The sequence below is a fragment of the Nicotiana sylvestris genome, chromosome 3 (genome assembly GCF_000393655.2).
Source record: "Nicotiana sylvestris chromosome 3, ASM39365v2, whole genome shotgun sequence".
NCBI classification, from domain to species: domain Eukaryota; kingdom Viridiplantae; phylum Streptophyta; class Magnoliopsida; order Solanales; family Solanaceae; genus Nicotiana; species Nicotiana sylvestris.
This window is the reverse complement of record NC_091059.1, coordinates 211,147,857-211,164,974: the sequence shown is the minus strand read 5'-3', so window position 1 is coordinate 211,164,974 and position 17,118 is coordinate 211,147,857. Positions and strand designations below refer to the sequence as shown.

At 39.7% G+C, this 17,118-nt stretch overlaps 1 protein-coding gene across 1 annotated transcript; it reads right to left on the bottom strand.

Annotated features, from left to right (window-relative positions):
• Positions 1 to 3,418: 3,418 nt before the first annotated feature.
• On the bottom strand, positions 3,419 to 6,078 carry LOC138888632 (uncharacterized). The gene is made up of 3 exons (XM_070170529.1): positions 5,882 to 6,078; positions 3,686 to 3,821; positions 3,419 to 3,535 (listed from the first exon to the last, which is right to left on the bottom strand). The coding sequence occupies exons 1-3, from the start codon at positions 6,076 to 6,078 to the stop codon at positions 3,419 to 3,421; spliced, it is 450 nt and encodes a 149-aa protein (XP_070026630.1).
• Positions 6,079 to 17,118: the final 11,040 nt, after the last annotated feature.

The window sequence follows — 17,118 nt, the reverse complement described above, 5'->3', positions numbered from 1 at the left end:
AAATCAGCCTTTTTTTGTTTTCTTTCTTTTCTTTAATTTTAAATAAAAATTCTAACTAATTTAATCCTAAATTAGTCTAAATTATAAATCAAGCTAATTATCCATTTACAAAATTGATTAATCCTAAATTACCTAAGAGAAAACTACTCATCTAATGCTAATAGCCAAAAATGAACAATATATGTTATTTTCATTTTAACCAACAATTAATTCTAAAATACACACACAAAACCTAATATCCAATGCATGAAATTTTTTTATATATATATATATATATGTAGGGTATTTTCTATGCTTTTAATGTATGCAAAAATGCAACTAAAATGCAAACACTTGAATAAATATTCCTAAAAATTCTATAAAATTAAAATGAACTACAAAAAATATATTGTGTGATTCTATAGCAGTATTTGGGTCGGGGAAAAATCACGTGCTCACAGTTGCCCCTCTTTGCTCGGAAACACGAAGAGTTTTCGGGCAAAGACAAAGTGAGCAAATACGAACGATTTTTGCCCGCTTGGATACTCCGTGGTAAGCATTTTTGAAAAGTCTAACAGAACCTTGCTTTCGAGGTTGCCTACATATCCTTGGCTATAAAGGAATCAGGTCAGTGTAGTTCTGGAAGTTTTGTTAGCTGAGACTACCAGAAAGATGTGATTTCACGGTTGTTGCTGTTGTTGCTACTTGCTGAACTCCTTATTACACCAAAACCAAAATGAAAAGAAGCTAGGAAAATCTATGATCTACGAGTTACAAGATTCCTATCTATATGTCTTCAATATTGATCTTGAAACTTCTGTAGTTCTGCCGCGTATCTTGAACTGTTGACTCGCATTCTCGAGGCGAACTTCTGTTATATCTAATTTGAATTGACCCCATTCTTCAGGCGGGTCTGTTGTTTTCTTGGACTTAACTCTAAAATGTGTTCCCTCATTTCCCAGGCAGGCACCTGCCACTTGACTTGATGCTTGAAGTGAATTCTCTTGTTCTCCAGGTAGGTGCCTACTACTTGACCTAGTACTTGAATGGATTCCCTTGTTCTCCAGGTGGGCGCCTGCAACTGATGCTGACTTAAAATTTGAAATAAATTCCCTTGTTTTCCAGGTAGGCGCCTGCAACTTAAACTTGAAATGAATTCTCTTGTCCTCCAGGTGGGCGCCTGCAACTTAAACTTGAAATGAATTCCCTTGTTCTCCAGGTGGGCGCCTGATGCTGACTTAAAATTTGAAATAAATTCCCTTGTTTTCCTGGTGGGTGCCTGCAACTTAAACTTGAAATGAATTCCCTTGTTCTTCAGGTGGGCACCTGATGCTGACTTAAAATTTGAAAAAAATTCCCTCGTTTTTCAGGTGGGCGCCTGCAACTTAAACTTGAAATGAATTCCCTTGTTCTCCAGGTAGGCGCCTGCAACTATAACAAAACAGACAAAACAAAAGAAACTTTTCTGCCCCAGTTTAGTACCGGAAACATCTGTGAGTGTTAATCGAATCATGTTATCCAAAAGAGCTCTAAGAATTTAAACGTTCAATCCCATTATCCGGGAGGGCCCTGAAAATTTAAAATTAAATCTCCTCTTAAGAGTGAAAACTTCAAAGCTAAATTTTACTTCCTAAAGGTAAAACCTACGCTAAATCTCATTATCTATGAAGGTCTTAAAAACTTAAAACTAAATCCCATTATCGAGGAGAGTACTGACGGACTTGAAACTACATCCCATTATCCAGGAGGGTCCTGAGAACTTGAAATTAAATTCCATTATCCAGGAGGGTCCTGAGAACTTGAACTTAAATCCCATTATCCATGAGGGTCCTGAGAACTTACGGTTAAACCTATTTGGCGTACGCTTTCCTCATGAAGATTCCCGTAGAACAAACAAAATCCTACCCCTATTTTAATCAAAGAAAATCTTATTAGTTTTAAAATGTGGCAGTTAGTTTGCGGCATTCCTATTAAGAGTGGTGGCCTTTACACTGTCATGCTTTTGTTCTGATTGGCTGCTTTTGGACTAGCAAAGAATTGTTTGAACTTCTGATTGAACCTCAACCATAGAACCCTGAATGACCCGAGTGTCTCGCACTCATCCTACTATTTTACATTTCTGTCCTTCCAATTTGAACCTCTATATTCCTCAAAACTCACGACACCACTTGTCTACTTGAACTCCCACTAACACTTTATTTCTCATTTTGAATCATGTTATTTCTAGTATGCTTTGGCCGCACTTTACTTTGTGCAATTAAAAGTTGGTAATAAGCTTTGAAAACCTTTATTGCTTGCTAAACAAGGATAACATTGAAAAAGACTTAGAAAAGTAAACCCAAAAGAAAATGAAGCAAAGTAACTTCGAGAAACAAAGACAAAGAGGAAATTTTAGACAGAGATGGCTATTTTGAGGAAGAGTGGAAAAGAGACTTATCTGAGTGAAGCAGCTGGCTCCAATGATCATGACATGCATCTCTGATTAATCAGCCCAGGCCGTTCACCTAATCATCTTTCATTTTGTGACCCGTCTTCATACTTCAAAAAATCGGGATTTTTCATAATCTAATCTCTCTGCAAAGTCACGAGCCTCATTCGGCTTGTAGTGCCCTGACGAGTTTTCACCAACAAACCTCTCTCGAATCACTGTCGCCTTACGATACCCGCGAGGGTTTTTACCAATAAGACTCTCTTATTTTAGTTTTCTCTCAGCTTTCCATCGTCTTACGGTGCTCGTGAGGGTTTTCACCAATAAGACTCTCTCATTTCATTTTTCCTTGTGCTCCTGAACAAAAGTGTTACCCATGATATGAATCATACCTCTAGCTTGCTGGTCTAGGCATATTTCAAAGATTGATCGGAAGGTCTTTCTTTGGACCTTAATGTAGGCTTTTTGATGGAGTTAGAAGGAAAAGGCAGCGTGCCGGCTTAAAAACAATTTAAAATAAACAAGATTCAAAATTACAACTTTTGGAATCAGATCTTTTGCAAAACCACAACTTCTACCCTAGTTTCTTCGAGTCTGACGAATTTTGGATTTTTATTTTGATGGGACCGAACTGTGAGGCTGCCTACGTATCCTTAAAAGGAATCAAGTCGGACATAGTTCAAGACATATGAATTGCTTTGTTTTTGTCACTTTTTCTTTTTGCTTTTTTTTGCTTTTCTTTCTTTTTCTTTTCTTTCTTCTGCTTTACTTTTCTCATTTTTCTCTCTTCCTTTTTTCTTTTCTCTTTTCTTCTCTATTTTGTTTAATTATTTTCTGTGTCTATATTTTTAAATGTTGCTTATGATTCCAAAAGAGGGGTATAGAAGAAAATAAATAGCCTTAAAAGGGTAACAAAGGATAAAGTGTTTAGTAACAGAATAAAATACCTTCGTCATTCCAATCTTCAAAACATGTCAAGTACAAACAACACAATTAAACAAACTAAAGAAATCATACATAATATCTCTTGACTGCATCAGAATTGACAGCCATATCTATAAATTTGCCTTCTATATCTATTAAATACAAAGCACCATTGGACAACACTCTTGTTACAATGAACGGCACCTACCAATTTGGGGCAAACTTGCCTTTAGCTTCAACTTGATGTGGAAGAATGCGTTTCAATACTTGTTGACCCACTTCAAATTTTTGGGGATGCACCATCTTGTTGTATGTTCTTGCCATTCTATTTTGATACAATTGACCATGACATACTGCCACCAGTCTTTTCTCGTCAATCAGACTTAATTGCTCCAATCGGGTTTTGACCCACTCATCATCATCAATTTCAGCTTCAGCAGTAATTCGAAGGGATGAAATCTCTACTTCTGCGGATATAACTGCTTCAGTCCTATATACCAACAAATAAGGAGTTACACCTACTGAAGTGTGAACAATAGTGCGATATCCCAACAAAGCAAAAGGCAACTTTTCATGCCATTGCCTAGAAACTTGCACCATCTTTCGAAGTATCTTCTTTATGTTCTTGTTGGCCGCCTCAACAGCTCCATTTGCCTTGGGGCGATACGGAGTGGAATTTTGATGCATAATCTTGAACTGTTGGCATACTTCTTTCATCAAATGGCTATTAAGATTAGCACCATTGTCTATGATGATTACCTTGGGGATTCCAAACCGGCAAATGAGGTTTGAATGAACAAAATCGACTACTACCTTCTTGGTCACAAATTTGAAAGTCATAGCTTCAACCCACTTAGTGAAATAATCGATGGCCACCAGAATAAACCTGTGCCCATTTGATGCCGCTGGCTCAATTGGTCCGATGACATCCATGCCCTAAGCAACAAAAGGCCAAGGTGCGGACATTGTATGTAACTCAGATGGCGGAGAATGAATCAAATCACCATGTACCTGGCATTGATGACACTTGCGCATAAAGCTGATGCAATCTCGTTCCATGATGAGCCAATAATACCCTACTCGAAGAATTTTCTTTACCAAAACATACCCACTCATATACGGCCCGAAAACTCCGGAATGCACTTCGGTCATGATAGTCGTGGCTTGTTTAGCATCTATGCACCTCAGCAATCCAAGATCTAGAGTTCTCTTGTACAAAATTCCATGCTCAAGAAAAATCCACTGGCCAAACATCGAATTGTTCTATTTTGATCTCTGGTGGCCTGTACCGGATATACCCCCATCTTGATGTATTCTCGGATATCATGGAACCATGGTTCACCATCAAGCTCGTCCTCAACCACATTACAGTAGGCATGCTGATCATGAACTTGAATATGCAGAGGGTCAATATAAGCCTTATCCGGATGGTGTAACATTGACGCCAAGGTAGCCAAGGCATCGGCAACCTCATTATGGATCCTAGGAATATGCTTGAACTCTACTAATCTGAATCACTGACAAAGATCAGGTAAACATTGTCGATACGGTATGAGCTGCAAATCCCGAGTCTGCCATTCTCTCTTATTCCGGTGCATAGGGGTGTCAATGGTTCGGTTTGGTCGGTTATTTTATAAAATTTGTACCATACCAATTTTTCGGTTATTTTATTATGTATAACCTAAATTAGACTTTTTGAAACCGTTCCAATCATGTTGGTTTCTCTTCGGTATCGGTACGGTTCGGTTAATTTTCGGTATTTTTTTTAATATCATGTAAAATTCACCAGTAGAAGTAGAAATGCAATAACATACGTTCTTTTATAGGACTTAGCAAAACTCTCTAGACATTTTAACTGTTTAAAGGGTGATGAATTAAAAAAAAGATGGCTAGAGTATAGATCCATCAACTATTCTACAACAACATAAAAGAAATCAAACAAAGGAAAAGAAAATATTAATCGCACGAGTTGAAAGATATACCAAGCTGGGACTCACGAATAAAGTCTATAGAAGATTAAATATTCAAAAAGATAAATCTAAATTATATGAAAGGAAACATATTTAATACATTGTAGTTTGCTACTTATAATCGCTAGAATACTTTGTGTCTTGCTCATAAAGATACTTGAAATAACTTAGTTTAAGTAGAAGTAGCATATTAGGTTTTAGGAATTAGTATTTTAAGTTTAATTACTTGTTGGCTTGTAATAGTTTTCATAATTCCAAGGCTCAAAGAAAATTTAATGCATTATTATTTTTAAACTTACTAAAAAAATATATTTTCTACATGTAAAATTTATTCGGTACGGTTCGGTATTTTTTTGGTTTATTTTTATAAAATAAAAAACCTACCCTAATTATTGGTGCGGTTATATATTTATATAAAAACCTACAATTTCTTAAAAAGAAACCTAAAAATTGGTTCGGTGCGGTACAGTTCGGTCGGTTTAGTCAGTTTTTGAATATCCATTGGCACCCCTACCGGTGCACCAACAGATCCGAATCTCCCAAAACCAAGACTTCCTGGACTCATATGTCTACAGCTAACCTCAAACCTATAATGCATGCCTCGTACTCGACCATGTTAGTGGTGCAATAGAAACAAAGTTGGGGTGTAACAGGGTAGTGGTGCCCTGTTTGAGAAATGAGCACAGCCCCTATTCTGACACCTTTCATGTTAGCAGCTCCATCAAAGAAAAGTTTCCAACCTGGCTTTTCATCCTGCTCCACCTTGTCAATATGCATCACCTCTTCATCAGGAAATAAGTCCTCAAAGGCTTATACTCTTCATCCACCGGGTTCTCAACCAAGTGATCTGCCAATGCTTGGGCTTTCATCGTGGTTCGAATCACATAGATGATGTCAAACTCTTTGAGCAAAATCTGCCACTTTGCAAGTCTTTCTGTGGGCATAGGCTTCTAAAAGATATACTTTAGAGGATCCAAGTGAGAAATGAGGTAAGTAGTGTAGGATGACAGATAATGCTTCAACTTTTGTGCCACCCAAGTCAGGGCGCAACATGTCCTTTCAAGGGGAGTATACTTAACCTCATAGGATGTGAACTTCTTGCTGAGATAATAGATGGCTTGCTCCTTTCTGCCAGTGATGCCGTGTTGACCCAGCACATAACCGAATGAATTATCCAGGACTGTCAAATAGAGAATTAAAGGTCTCTCAGGCTCCGGTGGGACCAATACAGGTGGGTTTGATAGGTACCTCTTGATCTTATCAAATACCTCCTGGAACTCATCAGTCCATTTGACCGTGGCATTCTTTTTCAGCAACTTAAATATGGGATCACAAGGTGTTGTGAGTTGAGCAATAAAACTACTGATGTAGTTTAAACGCCCGTCAAACTCATCACCCCAGTCTTATTCCTTGGCGGCGACAGTTCTTGGATGGCTTTGATCTTTGACGGATCTAACTCAATACCTCGCCGACTGACTATAAACCCCCAACAGTTTTCCAAACGGGATACCAAATGCACATTTTGCAGAGTTGAGCTTAAGGTTGTACCTACGGAGCCTATGAAAACCCCTTCTCAAGTCCTTGACATGGTCGGACTGCTTTCTTGACTTGATGATCACATTATCCACATAGACCTCAATTTCCTTGTGTATCATGTCATGAAATACGGTAGTCATTTCCCTCATGTAAGTTGCCCCAGCATTTTTCAAACCAAATGGCATTACCCAGTAGCAATATGTTCCCCATGGCATGATGAATACTGTCTTTTCTGCATCTTCCTCATCCATCAGGATCTGGTAGTACCCCGCATAGCAATCCACAAAAAACCTGATCTCATACTTGGCGCAGTTATCAATCAAGACGTGGATATTTGGCAATGGGAAGTTAACCTTTGGACTTTCTTTGTTGAGATCCTGGAAATCAACGCACACCCTGGTCTTACCATCCTTCTTTGGTACTGGCACAACATTAGCTAACCAGGTGGGATATCGAGTAACCCGAATGACCTTTGCATCCAGCTGCTTTGTGATTTCTTCCTTGATCTTCACACTCATGTCAGTCTTGAACTTCCTTAATTTCTGCTTAATAGGACGGAATGCTGGATCAGTTGGCAATTTGTGAACTACCAAGTCAGTACTCAAACCCGACATGTTGTCATATGACCATGCAAAAATGTCTTTATATTCAAACAATGCTTTGATTATTTCTTCCTTGATTTGTGGTTCCAAGTGTACACTTATCTTGGTAACCTTGATATTATCTAGATCTCTTAAATTGATTGCTTCAGTTTCATTCAAATTAGGCTTGGGTTTCTCTTCAAAATGATTTAGTTCTTTACTAATTTCCTCAAATGTCGCTTCTTCATCATATTCTGTTTCATCATCACACTCTATTTCTTGGATTATTATTTCAGAATTAGATTGGCTTTTAGGACTTGGCCGAATATTCCTCATGCATGTCATGTCATTGAAACCAGCATAAAAAGAGTTGTACAAAGAAAGACAAAATGACACTATCAGGGGTAATGGAAGAAGGGAAATTGCATTTCATTGAAAATAAAGGATAAAAGGGTTTGTACATCAAAACAAGCGAAAAATAAAATCTGGATTACAACCCTGGAATAACTCAGATAAAAGAAACGAGAACAAAGCAAACTACCAAAACTCCTTCCGAGTAGGGAGAGAAGTAGCCTCCCAATTATTAAGCTTCACTTTTGGCCCAATAAACTGCACATCTGTTTTGCTGGAACCTTCCCCAACTTCTACCATGTTTACCTCATCAAATAGACTCTGGAACCTTTCAACCAATTCTTCATCAAAATCAACCACGGGCTTTGGGATTGCTGACACCGGGCATTTCACCACCCCTGGCTTGACGAAAGACCTAGAAAGGCGTGGGATAGTCTTAGGGAGCGACCATTCCTTCTTTTTCAACTTTTTAGCCTTCTTCACATCATCCTATGTGGGTTTGAACCCCAGACCAAACGTGCCCATATTTTCACGTAAAGACACTAGCTGCATGATACCTTGCAAAGATTCGCCCAGACCCTTGCCCGGCACAAAACCATTCTTCAACATTTCATTTGATACCATGACGGTTGCAGAAGCTAGCTTTGGACCTGGAATACATTTCCCTTCCAGCACCTTCTCAACTGACATTGTTTCGGAAACTTAGTACACCCAAGGCCCCTTATCATCTTCGACTTCAATAAAGGGACGGATATATCATTGTAAGCACATAATTTCTCATCACCATGCACAACGATTTCTTGTCTGTCTCACTCTAACTTTACCATCTGGTGCAAAGAAGATGGTACTGCTTTGGCAACATCTATCCAGGGCCTACCCAATAGCAGATTGTAAGAGACGGCCACGTCTAGTACCTGGAACTCCATAGTAAATTCAATTGGTCCTATTGTCAGCTCGAGCACAATATCATCAACAGAATCTTTTACCCTCCGTCAAAACCTCGGACACATATACTATTCTTGTGGATCCTCTCAGTAAAATTTTTTACAACTTGTACAGAGTAGAGAGAGGGAAAATATTTGCACTAGAACCATTGTCAACTAGCACCCTCATGTCTACAGAAACTTCGCATTTCACTGTGAGATAGAGAGCCCGACTGTGTTCCATTCCCTCCAAGGGCAACTCATCATCCGAGAAGGTGATCATGTTCGCCTCAAATATATTGTTGGCAATCTTCCGCAAATGGTTCATTGTGATCTTATCAGGGACATGAGCTTCATTCTGAATCTTCATGAGGACCTGGCGGTGCTCATCTGAATGTCTCAACAATGATAGAAGAGAAATCTGAGCAGGAGTCTTTCTCAATTGTTCCACTATGGAGTAATCTTGCACATTCATTTTACTCAAATTATCTTCCGCCTCCTCTTCGGTGACTGGTTTCTTCACTAGAAGTGGACTATCTTTTAGTGGCTTAGCTTTCCTTAATTCCTCTAGGGCAAAACACCTCCCCGAACAAGTCAATCCCAGGGTTTCATTAACTTTCTCTTCCACTTCTTTCCCTTTATAAGTTATTATCACTCGCTTGTAATTCCATGGAATAGCCTTGGTGTTATCTAGCAGCAGTTGGGTCACGTGTTTAATAATAACAGGGGCGATGCGATCCCCTTCCACAATAATGACAGGCTTACTTTCTACCCCCGGTATGACCACTTTCGGCTTTCCTTGCTTTGTTTCAACATCATCTGGGAACCCCTTCCCGACTACCACAAACGGCTTATCATTGGGCGTGCTTAGCTTGTCTATCAGCCCTTCAGCTATCGAAAATGTTGCCTTTGTAACAATTGTTTTGACTGGCTTACCTTCACGGGCACAGATCATCATAACAGACTTTGAAGGCTTCATGGGCTCCCCATCCTTATGCACTATCTCAATCATGTGCATTTCGGCATGGGCTGGCAATGGATTTTGATTGATATTCGACGCTTCCGGGCACTGGACCACAATTGGTTTGTATCAATAAGCTCATGGATGGCGCTCTTCAAATGACAACACTTTTTTGTGTCGTGCCCTAGAGCATCAGAACAATATGCACATCTGAGAGAATAATCCAGGTTTTTCGGAGGGGGATTTGGTAATTTTGACTTAATCGGTCTTAGAATGTCCAATTACCTTAACCTATGAAATAGACTGGCGTAAGACTCTCTAAGCGAGGTGAAAGTTTGTTTCCGCTATTGCCTCTCCCTTTTATACTTTGGCCTGGGTCAAAAACTGGGACCAATAGGGTTTCGGTATGTTTGTGGAGGTGGGTAAGGGTTTTGTGGAGCTGGGACACGCCATTGCTCATAAGGAGGGGGTTGAGCATATGATTATGCGTAATGGACGTGGTATTGGGGTGGCCTGACTGAATACTGAGGTTTTGGTGGTGGGAAGTAGTGTTGGGTGGATTATATGGAGTTTGGGTGTAAGTTTGAGGCTAGGGTTAAGGCTGGGTGTAATGGTGAGGGGAGACCCTTGGGCCATGCCACGATCCTGAAATGACCATAGCAACATCTTCTTTCTTCTTTTTCCCTAACACGCCTCTGGTGCCATTCTGGATTGCTTGTGCAGTTGCTTTGATGGCAGAGTAACTCATGATCTTGCTTGATTTTAGTCCCTCCTCTATCATTCCTCCCATCTTCACCACTTCATTAAAAGACTTACCTATGGTCGAGATCAGATGACCAAAGTAAGTAGGCTCCAAGGCCTGAAGAAGTACTCTACCATTTCATCTTCCTCCATTAGAGGGTTGACTCGTGCCGCATGTTCTCTCCATCGGAACGATACTCCCTGAAACTCTCACTAGGATTTTTCTCTATCTTAGTCAAAGACAGGTGATCTGGGACAATCTCTACGTTATACTGGAAATGCCGAGCAAAAGCCTGGGACAGATCACCCAGGTGTACCACTTGTTGTTGTCCTGGCGGGTGTACCACTTCAATGCTGCACCACTCAGACTTTGGCTAAAATATTCCATCAAGAGTTCATCTTTCTCATTGGCTCCCTTCATTTTGTTGCAAAATCCTCTCAAGTGGGCAACGAGGTCTCTATGCCTATCATACAAGTCAAAATTGGGCATTTTGAATCTGACAGGTAGTTGGGCATCAGGAAACAAGCACAGGTCCTTATAAGCCACACTCACTTGGCTCCCTAGCACTTGCATATTTCTCAGCGACTACTCCAAGCTCTTTACCTTCCTAAATATCTCCTCTTGCTCCGTGTTTTTATGTGACTTCTCAGTTTTGACAGGAAGTTCGAAGTGGGGAGTATAGGAGTAGTGATCTGGGACTTTGAAGGTGGTCTTTGGGGCATAGTACTAGTTATCTTGTGCTTGGAATACCGACTCACTGGAAGATCGATGGAGTGTAGCTGGTGGAGGTGCTACGAAGACAGGGGTGGTTAGCGGAGCGGGGTATATGGTTGTTTTGGCTGGTGGAGCTTGGATGGTTTAGGAAGTGGTGCCATGATAGTGGTGGTAAGAGATGAAGCTTGGTACGTGTTATGGGGATAGATCATGTAACTCCTCTTTCAAACTAGGCTCATATTCTTCCTCCTCTCTCGGCGGGTCAATAACACTTGCGTCCAATTCTTTTCCAGCCATGATCATCTTGTGTTTAGACCTGGTATTGTATGGGGCTTGCCAGAATGCCAAACAAACCAACCACCTTACTATTCTCAATAACAACAACAAACTTGTTAGTGTTTAAGAGTTTAACAGATAGGCAACCACACTTTTGGGATGCAATGCACCTGAACAATTAAAAGTTTTCTATTATGTATTTGAACAGCTGCATGTTTCATCTCGGCCTTAAATAACTCTTTTCACTTTGCACTTTCCCCTCTCTATTTTTCTTTTCTTTTTCACTACTGCCTTTTTTAATCATTATTGATTTTCCCACTTGGTTCTTGTCGCTCCCCTTTATTTTCTTGCACTCACTTTTGTTCTCTCGTTTTTCCATTCTCTCTTTCCGCTCCGTTTTTTTTCTTTCTTCTCTTTTTTTTCTCTTTTTCATTTTATGGTTATGATCGAATCCTATGGGGACTACCTATATATCACGATGTCGCATGAATCAAATCACTACGTAGTTCAGGAGATAAATGCAAAATAAAATAAATAAATATTTTTGGGTTTTCAAATTTTCATAAAATAAAAATATTCTGGTTTTCCTCTATTACAACGGCTCTGTCATATAGACTCAAGCACTGAAAACCAAAACAAGACTCAAAGTGGACTAACATACTCTAAAAGACACTAAAATATAGACTCAAAAATAAAATCAGGGATACATAAGCGTTTCCAATACTGCTCTAGGGGCCCGCGGGACATCAATCGGTCTCGTCGCGGGCCTACGTGCCATATCTTCTTGGAAGCGATATAGGTCGTCCATTATCTGACAGACAAAAATCAGCACTGCAGCAAAGAACATGGATGTGGTCATGTCCTCGCATTCACTACACTTCATCACAATATAGTCGGCAATTCTTCTGATCCTCTCCCTGATGACGCACTTCTCTTGGAGCAGACATCTAATTTGTTGAGTTCTGGCCTCCAAAACTTGCATGTCCGTATGATTTTGCTCTTGTAATTATTGCAGGTCCTCTTCTAGTTGTGACATCAATGCATAGCAGTGCTCTCTTTCTGCTTTGATGTTCTTTGCTTGCTTGGTCATTTCATTCTCAAGGGTATTGATCTTTTTCTTCAGACCCGTGATTCCTTTGTCATACCTTTCCTTCAACTGCTGAATGAAACTTGCCTGCTCTTCTGCATTCTTAGCCATATTTGCCCGGGCTTTTGCTAATTCACCTTCGGCCTTCTCCAAATCAACCCCAGAATCGTACACTTTCCGTCTCAGGCTGTTGATGAGCTTCTCATCTTTTCCACTTCTGGCAGGGTTCTCAGCTAATATTTCATCTTCTGTATTTGGGCTCGGAGGGCTTCATTTTCTTGGGCTAACCTTTTCTTTTCACCCTCATCCGCAGCGACTTGCAAACCATTATCGAATTTAAGATCTCTAATTTGCCCTTCCAACTTGCTTATAGTGGCCCTGTATTAATTTTCTTTGGCCAGCCAATCCCATTGTTCTTGTGATGCTTCAACAAATTCTTGGAGGTGGGGTCTTTTGGCTGGTCTACCAAACTCGACACTCTTTTTATACCAAGCAAGGTAACCGGACGAGACTTCACCCTTGGATAAATCACATACTCGGGTGTTCTCCGTTAAGTATTGGCACTCACTCCAGATTTGGCGAACCACTGCTTCATGAAATTGGCCATCAGAGCGGATCTCGACTGCATGAATGCTAAGATCTTCGTCCTTGGGGATTATTTGGCATCTTCCTAACTGTCTCAAAACCCGGTATGGGGCATAAGATTGGATACTTCTGAGACCCATTAGGAGGAAGTGAGGACCAGTGGTAGGCATGTATACAATCTCTTAACATGAAGCCAACCCAATATCCATTCTATTTGATCTGCAGTTATGGAACGAAGGCGGGATATTCAATCTACGACCCCTTCTGGCATTTCGAACCCATTGACCCTTGTACCAAACTCCTATATGCAGCTTTTCCCTGTAGATCTATAGTTCATGTACCGAGGACGATGACACAGACACTCAATCATCCACATTTTTTGTAACAAATTTCACCCTTCGAAAAAATCTACTTCGGCTTTGCAAGCTGTGAGAGCTCAGAATATTTCAGATACTATCATAGGTGCGAGGGTGATCTTGGCATTGGTAATCAAAATATTGACGACTTCGGCTACCCGTAGATCAATATTCCCGTCCTTCCTGGGAAACATTAGAAGACCTAAGAATGCCACCATGAAAGCGAAGCATCTATGCTCTTCCCACTTTGGTTGGTTCCCTTTACTACAGATTCTGCTTTCCAGGTTTTCAAATCCCCATATATGCACGTACCGCTGGTATATGAAGTGTAGAGTGGAAAACCCACCCGCCAAATCTGCATATTGTACCTGCCTGCTTATTTTTAGCAAATCCAGAAACTTGTGAGGGATGACAGCCCTTGGAGCAACCAAGTATTTATGTCTTAAACCCTCGTTACTCCCAGTATAACCCGTTATCTCCTCCAAAGTAGATGTGAGTTCGAAGTCCGAGAAATGCAGAACGTTGTGAGCTGGATCCCAAAATGTCACCGCTGCTTTATTATATCTCCCATAGGCCTGATCTTTAGTAATCCGGTGAGCGCCCTCAAGTAATGGTTGACCATGTCTCGTCCTTGCCCACCCAAATCTTCCCACCACATATGTAGTTCCAACGGAATCTTGGTCATAACCTTCATTGGTAAATTTTGACTTGTGCTCATTTTGCACATTTAGATTAAGATGATTGGTTTAAAAAAAAAGTGAATCTTATTTGAAAACTGATAAAAAGGGTTTATTTTGCAAAAATCAAATAAATCAGGGCTACTTTTGCGAATACAACCCTTCAGCACTTCAAAATGGAAGATTTTAGGGCTGTGTTTGCTAGGTGGCCAAAATTGACAAAGAAACCGTCGGTGGCTATTCTTGCAAAAATAGCCTTCCGGCGTCCCGTTGGGACATCTGGCTATTTAGACAAAAATGGCGTCACCCACTTTATTTACGACAGAAAAATGACAACATTTCATATTTTGGTTATTTTTACAAAAACGGGGCTGAACCCGATGAGGGTTGCCTAAGTATCCCACATCCGGTGAGAATCAAACCCGCGTAGTTCGGCCAGTTTTGACACGATGAGAAAAACATAAACCATTTTGGACTAACCCCCTTTTTTCAAAAATCTCTTTTTTCCTTCTTTTTTTTTTCAAAACTTCGGCAATGTTTCGGGATATTTTGAACACCATTTTTGGGAAATGGATGAAATTCTCTCTCATACCTCAAACATGGTTTTTCTTTGATTTTTCTTACCTAATATAGAATTCGGTCAACATGCAAGCCGAAACAAATGAATGCACAGGTAGCACGTAAAAATGCATCAGGTTGGTCTTTTTATTTTCAGGTACACCTGTCTTAGACGGACCCAACCCCCATGTTGAGTCCCGCACATGATGCAAACAAATGTTCCTACTAGGTATATGGCATGAGGCTATGTTATTTTAGGTTTAAAACTTGGGTGTATTGTTCTAGACCTGGCTTATCCGAGCGACAACTCGAGCCGAGGAGGGCTACATATCGGGAACCAAAAGGCCATCCAACTTTGTAACCGATCTGATCCTCGTTCTAATTTATGGTATGACACTAACAGAAAAGAAGTCACGCCAGCATTCATTTCCCAGAAGATTAGAAGAGAGGGGTTTCGCGGCAGTTTATATACAATTCAAATAATACCAAAGCGGTAAAAAGCGGCATTTAGCATATTAGGCCCAAGCATGTAATAAAACTTAGATAATAAATAAAAAACAAATATAACCATTATTCTAAGCTAGAATTCTTGAACCCTGAACCAGAGATTCTGGGTTCGATCCCCAGCAGAGTCGTCAGAGCTGTCACACCTCTTTTTTCTATCCTGAAAGGGAGATATAAGAGAGTTTTTCCAATGACAGTGACAATAATCGAAACGGAATTGTTTATTCAAATTTAGAGTCGCCACTTGGGATAATTTAGGGTGTCCCAAGTTACCGATTTAAAATCCCGAATCGATGAAGTTTGACTCTATTTTACAATCCGCGAAATACAGAAATTTGGGTAAGGAGCTCTGTTAACCTGGGAGAAGGTGTTAGGCATTCCCGGGTTCCGTGATTTTAGAACAGTCGCTCAACTATTATTGTTGGCCTAATTATCTGATTAATTATATATTTAAAACCTATGTGCATTTTTATTCCTCTTAAACCGCTTTAAATTATTTATGGAATTATTCTGGAATAAGTTACGATTGTCGTACACTTGTTTGTTTGGTACACATTGCGAATCGTGTCACGGGAACCGTACCCACGATCTACAACATGTTTAATTTAATAAAAAAATTAGATGTTGTGGTCGGGTCACATAAATGTACCCCCGGATTTGAAAATTATGTACCATAACTACGTTACGGGAACCGTACCCATAGCTATGATAATTTATTATTAATCGCACCTAAAGAAAACTACAAGGTTCATTATTAAACTAAGTTTTGAGTTATAAAGGGCTACTAATTGTAAGTTTGCATTGGAAGATAAACCAAGCCCTTGAATATTTGGGAAGAACTGGACTAGTAGTAGGCCCAATATTATCTAAATATCTTTTAAAGAAAAAATAGGAACTGGGCTCGAAATTGAGCCCAGGAATGAGGACAAGGGGGCAGGCGGCCTCAACAGCTTCAATTGGGCCAAGACCAGGCCCAGCTTCTTAAAGACAAGTCGTATGTATTAAAAACCCATTTTTAAATATTAACCAAAAACCTAATGGGTAAAATTGTTAAAGGTCATTAGGTAGACATGGTAGGTAGTTCTAATTATTCTAGGACAAATTGGACCCGCAGAGGGCCCAATAAACCATTTGATTACAATCTTTTAAAGAGTAACAACATTGGCACTGTTTGGGCCCTGAAATTGAGCCCCATAAATGATAAAAGGTCCAGAAACTATACCATGGGTGATTTTGACCAGGGTACCCTTCTGGGCCAATGCCTGGCCTAATTGCTACTAAGGCCTACTGACCCTCTTGAATACTCTTACCAACAATTTCATAAATTTTGGAAATTAAAACTGTTGACTAACCATATTACAGATTTTAGTTAATTAACAATATTATTAATACAATACCAATTTAAATTACCTTAAACTACTAACTAATCACATAAAACCAGTCATGTAACCCTTTCAACTACAAATGCAATTCTAAGCTAAGATCTGAATCATGATTCGGCAGTTAAACCATTAGATTTCTCTTAAACAAGGGTGAACTTGACGTCAAAATCCAAATGGGACACCATGACCAGCATGGCATCTCACACCCTTTAACACATAAACGAGAAAAAAGCTATCAACAACATCCATCACCCTGGACTTTGAACAACACCACAAAAGCTAAACTATTCTTGAGTGCTCAGACATGAGGACCCTTAGCCAAATCACAAACTATCATAGTAAATCTAAGATTCTAAAACAAAGCTAAATACAGAATTACAAAACCGTGGAAAGAATTGAAAGGAAACATATAGGAAAAAGCTGAAATATGAAATTTGAACATGAACTTCATATTACAATCACAACTTTAATGAACATGAACGTGATTTCATTAAAAACATTCTCCATATATTAATAGTATGCTTGCAATTCCCATGGTCACCCAAAGTTTAAAAGGTACCTGGTTATAGAATAAAAACAAGATG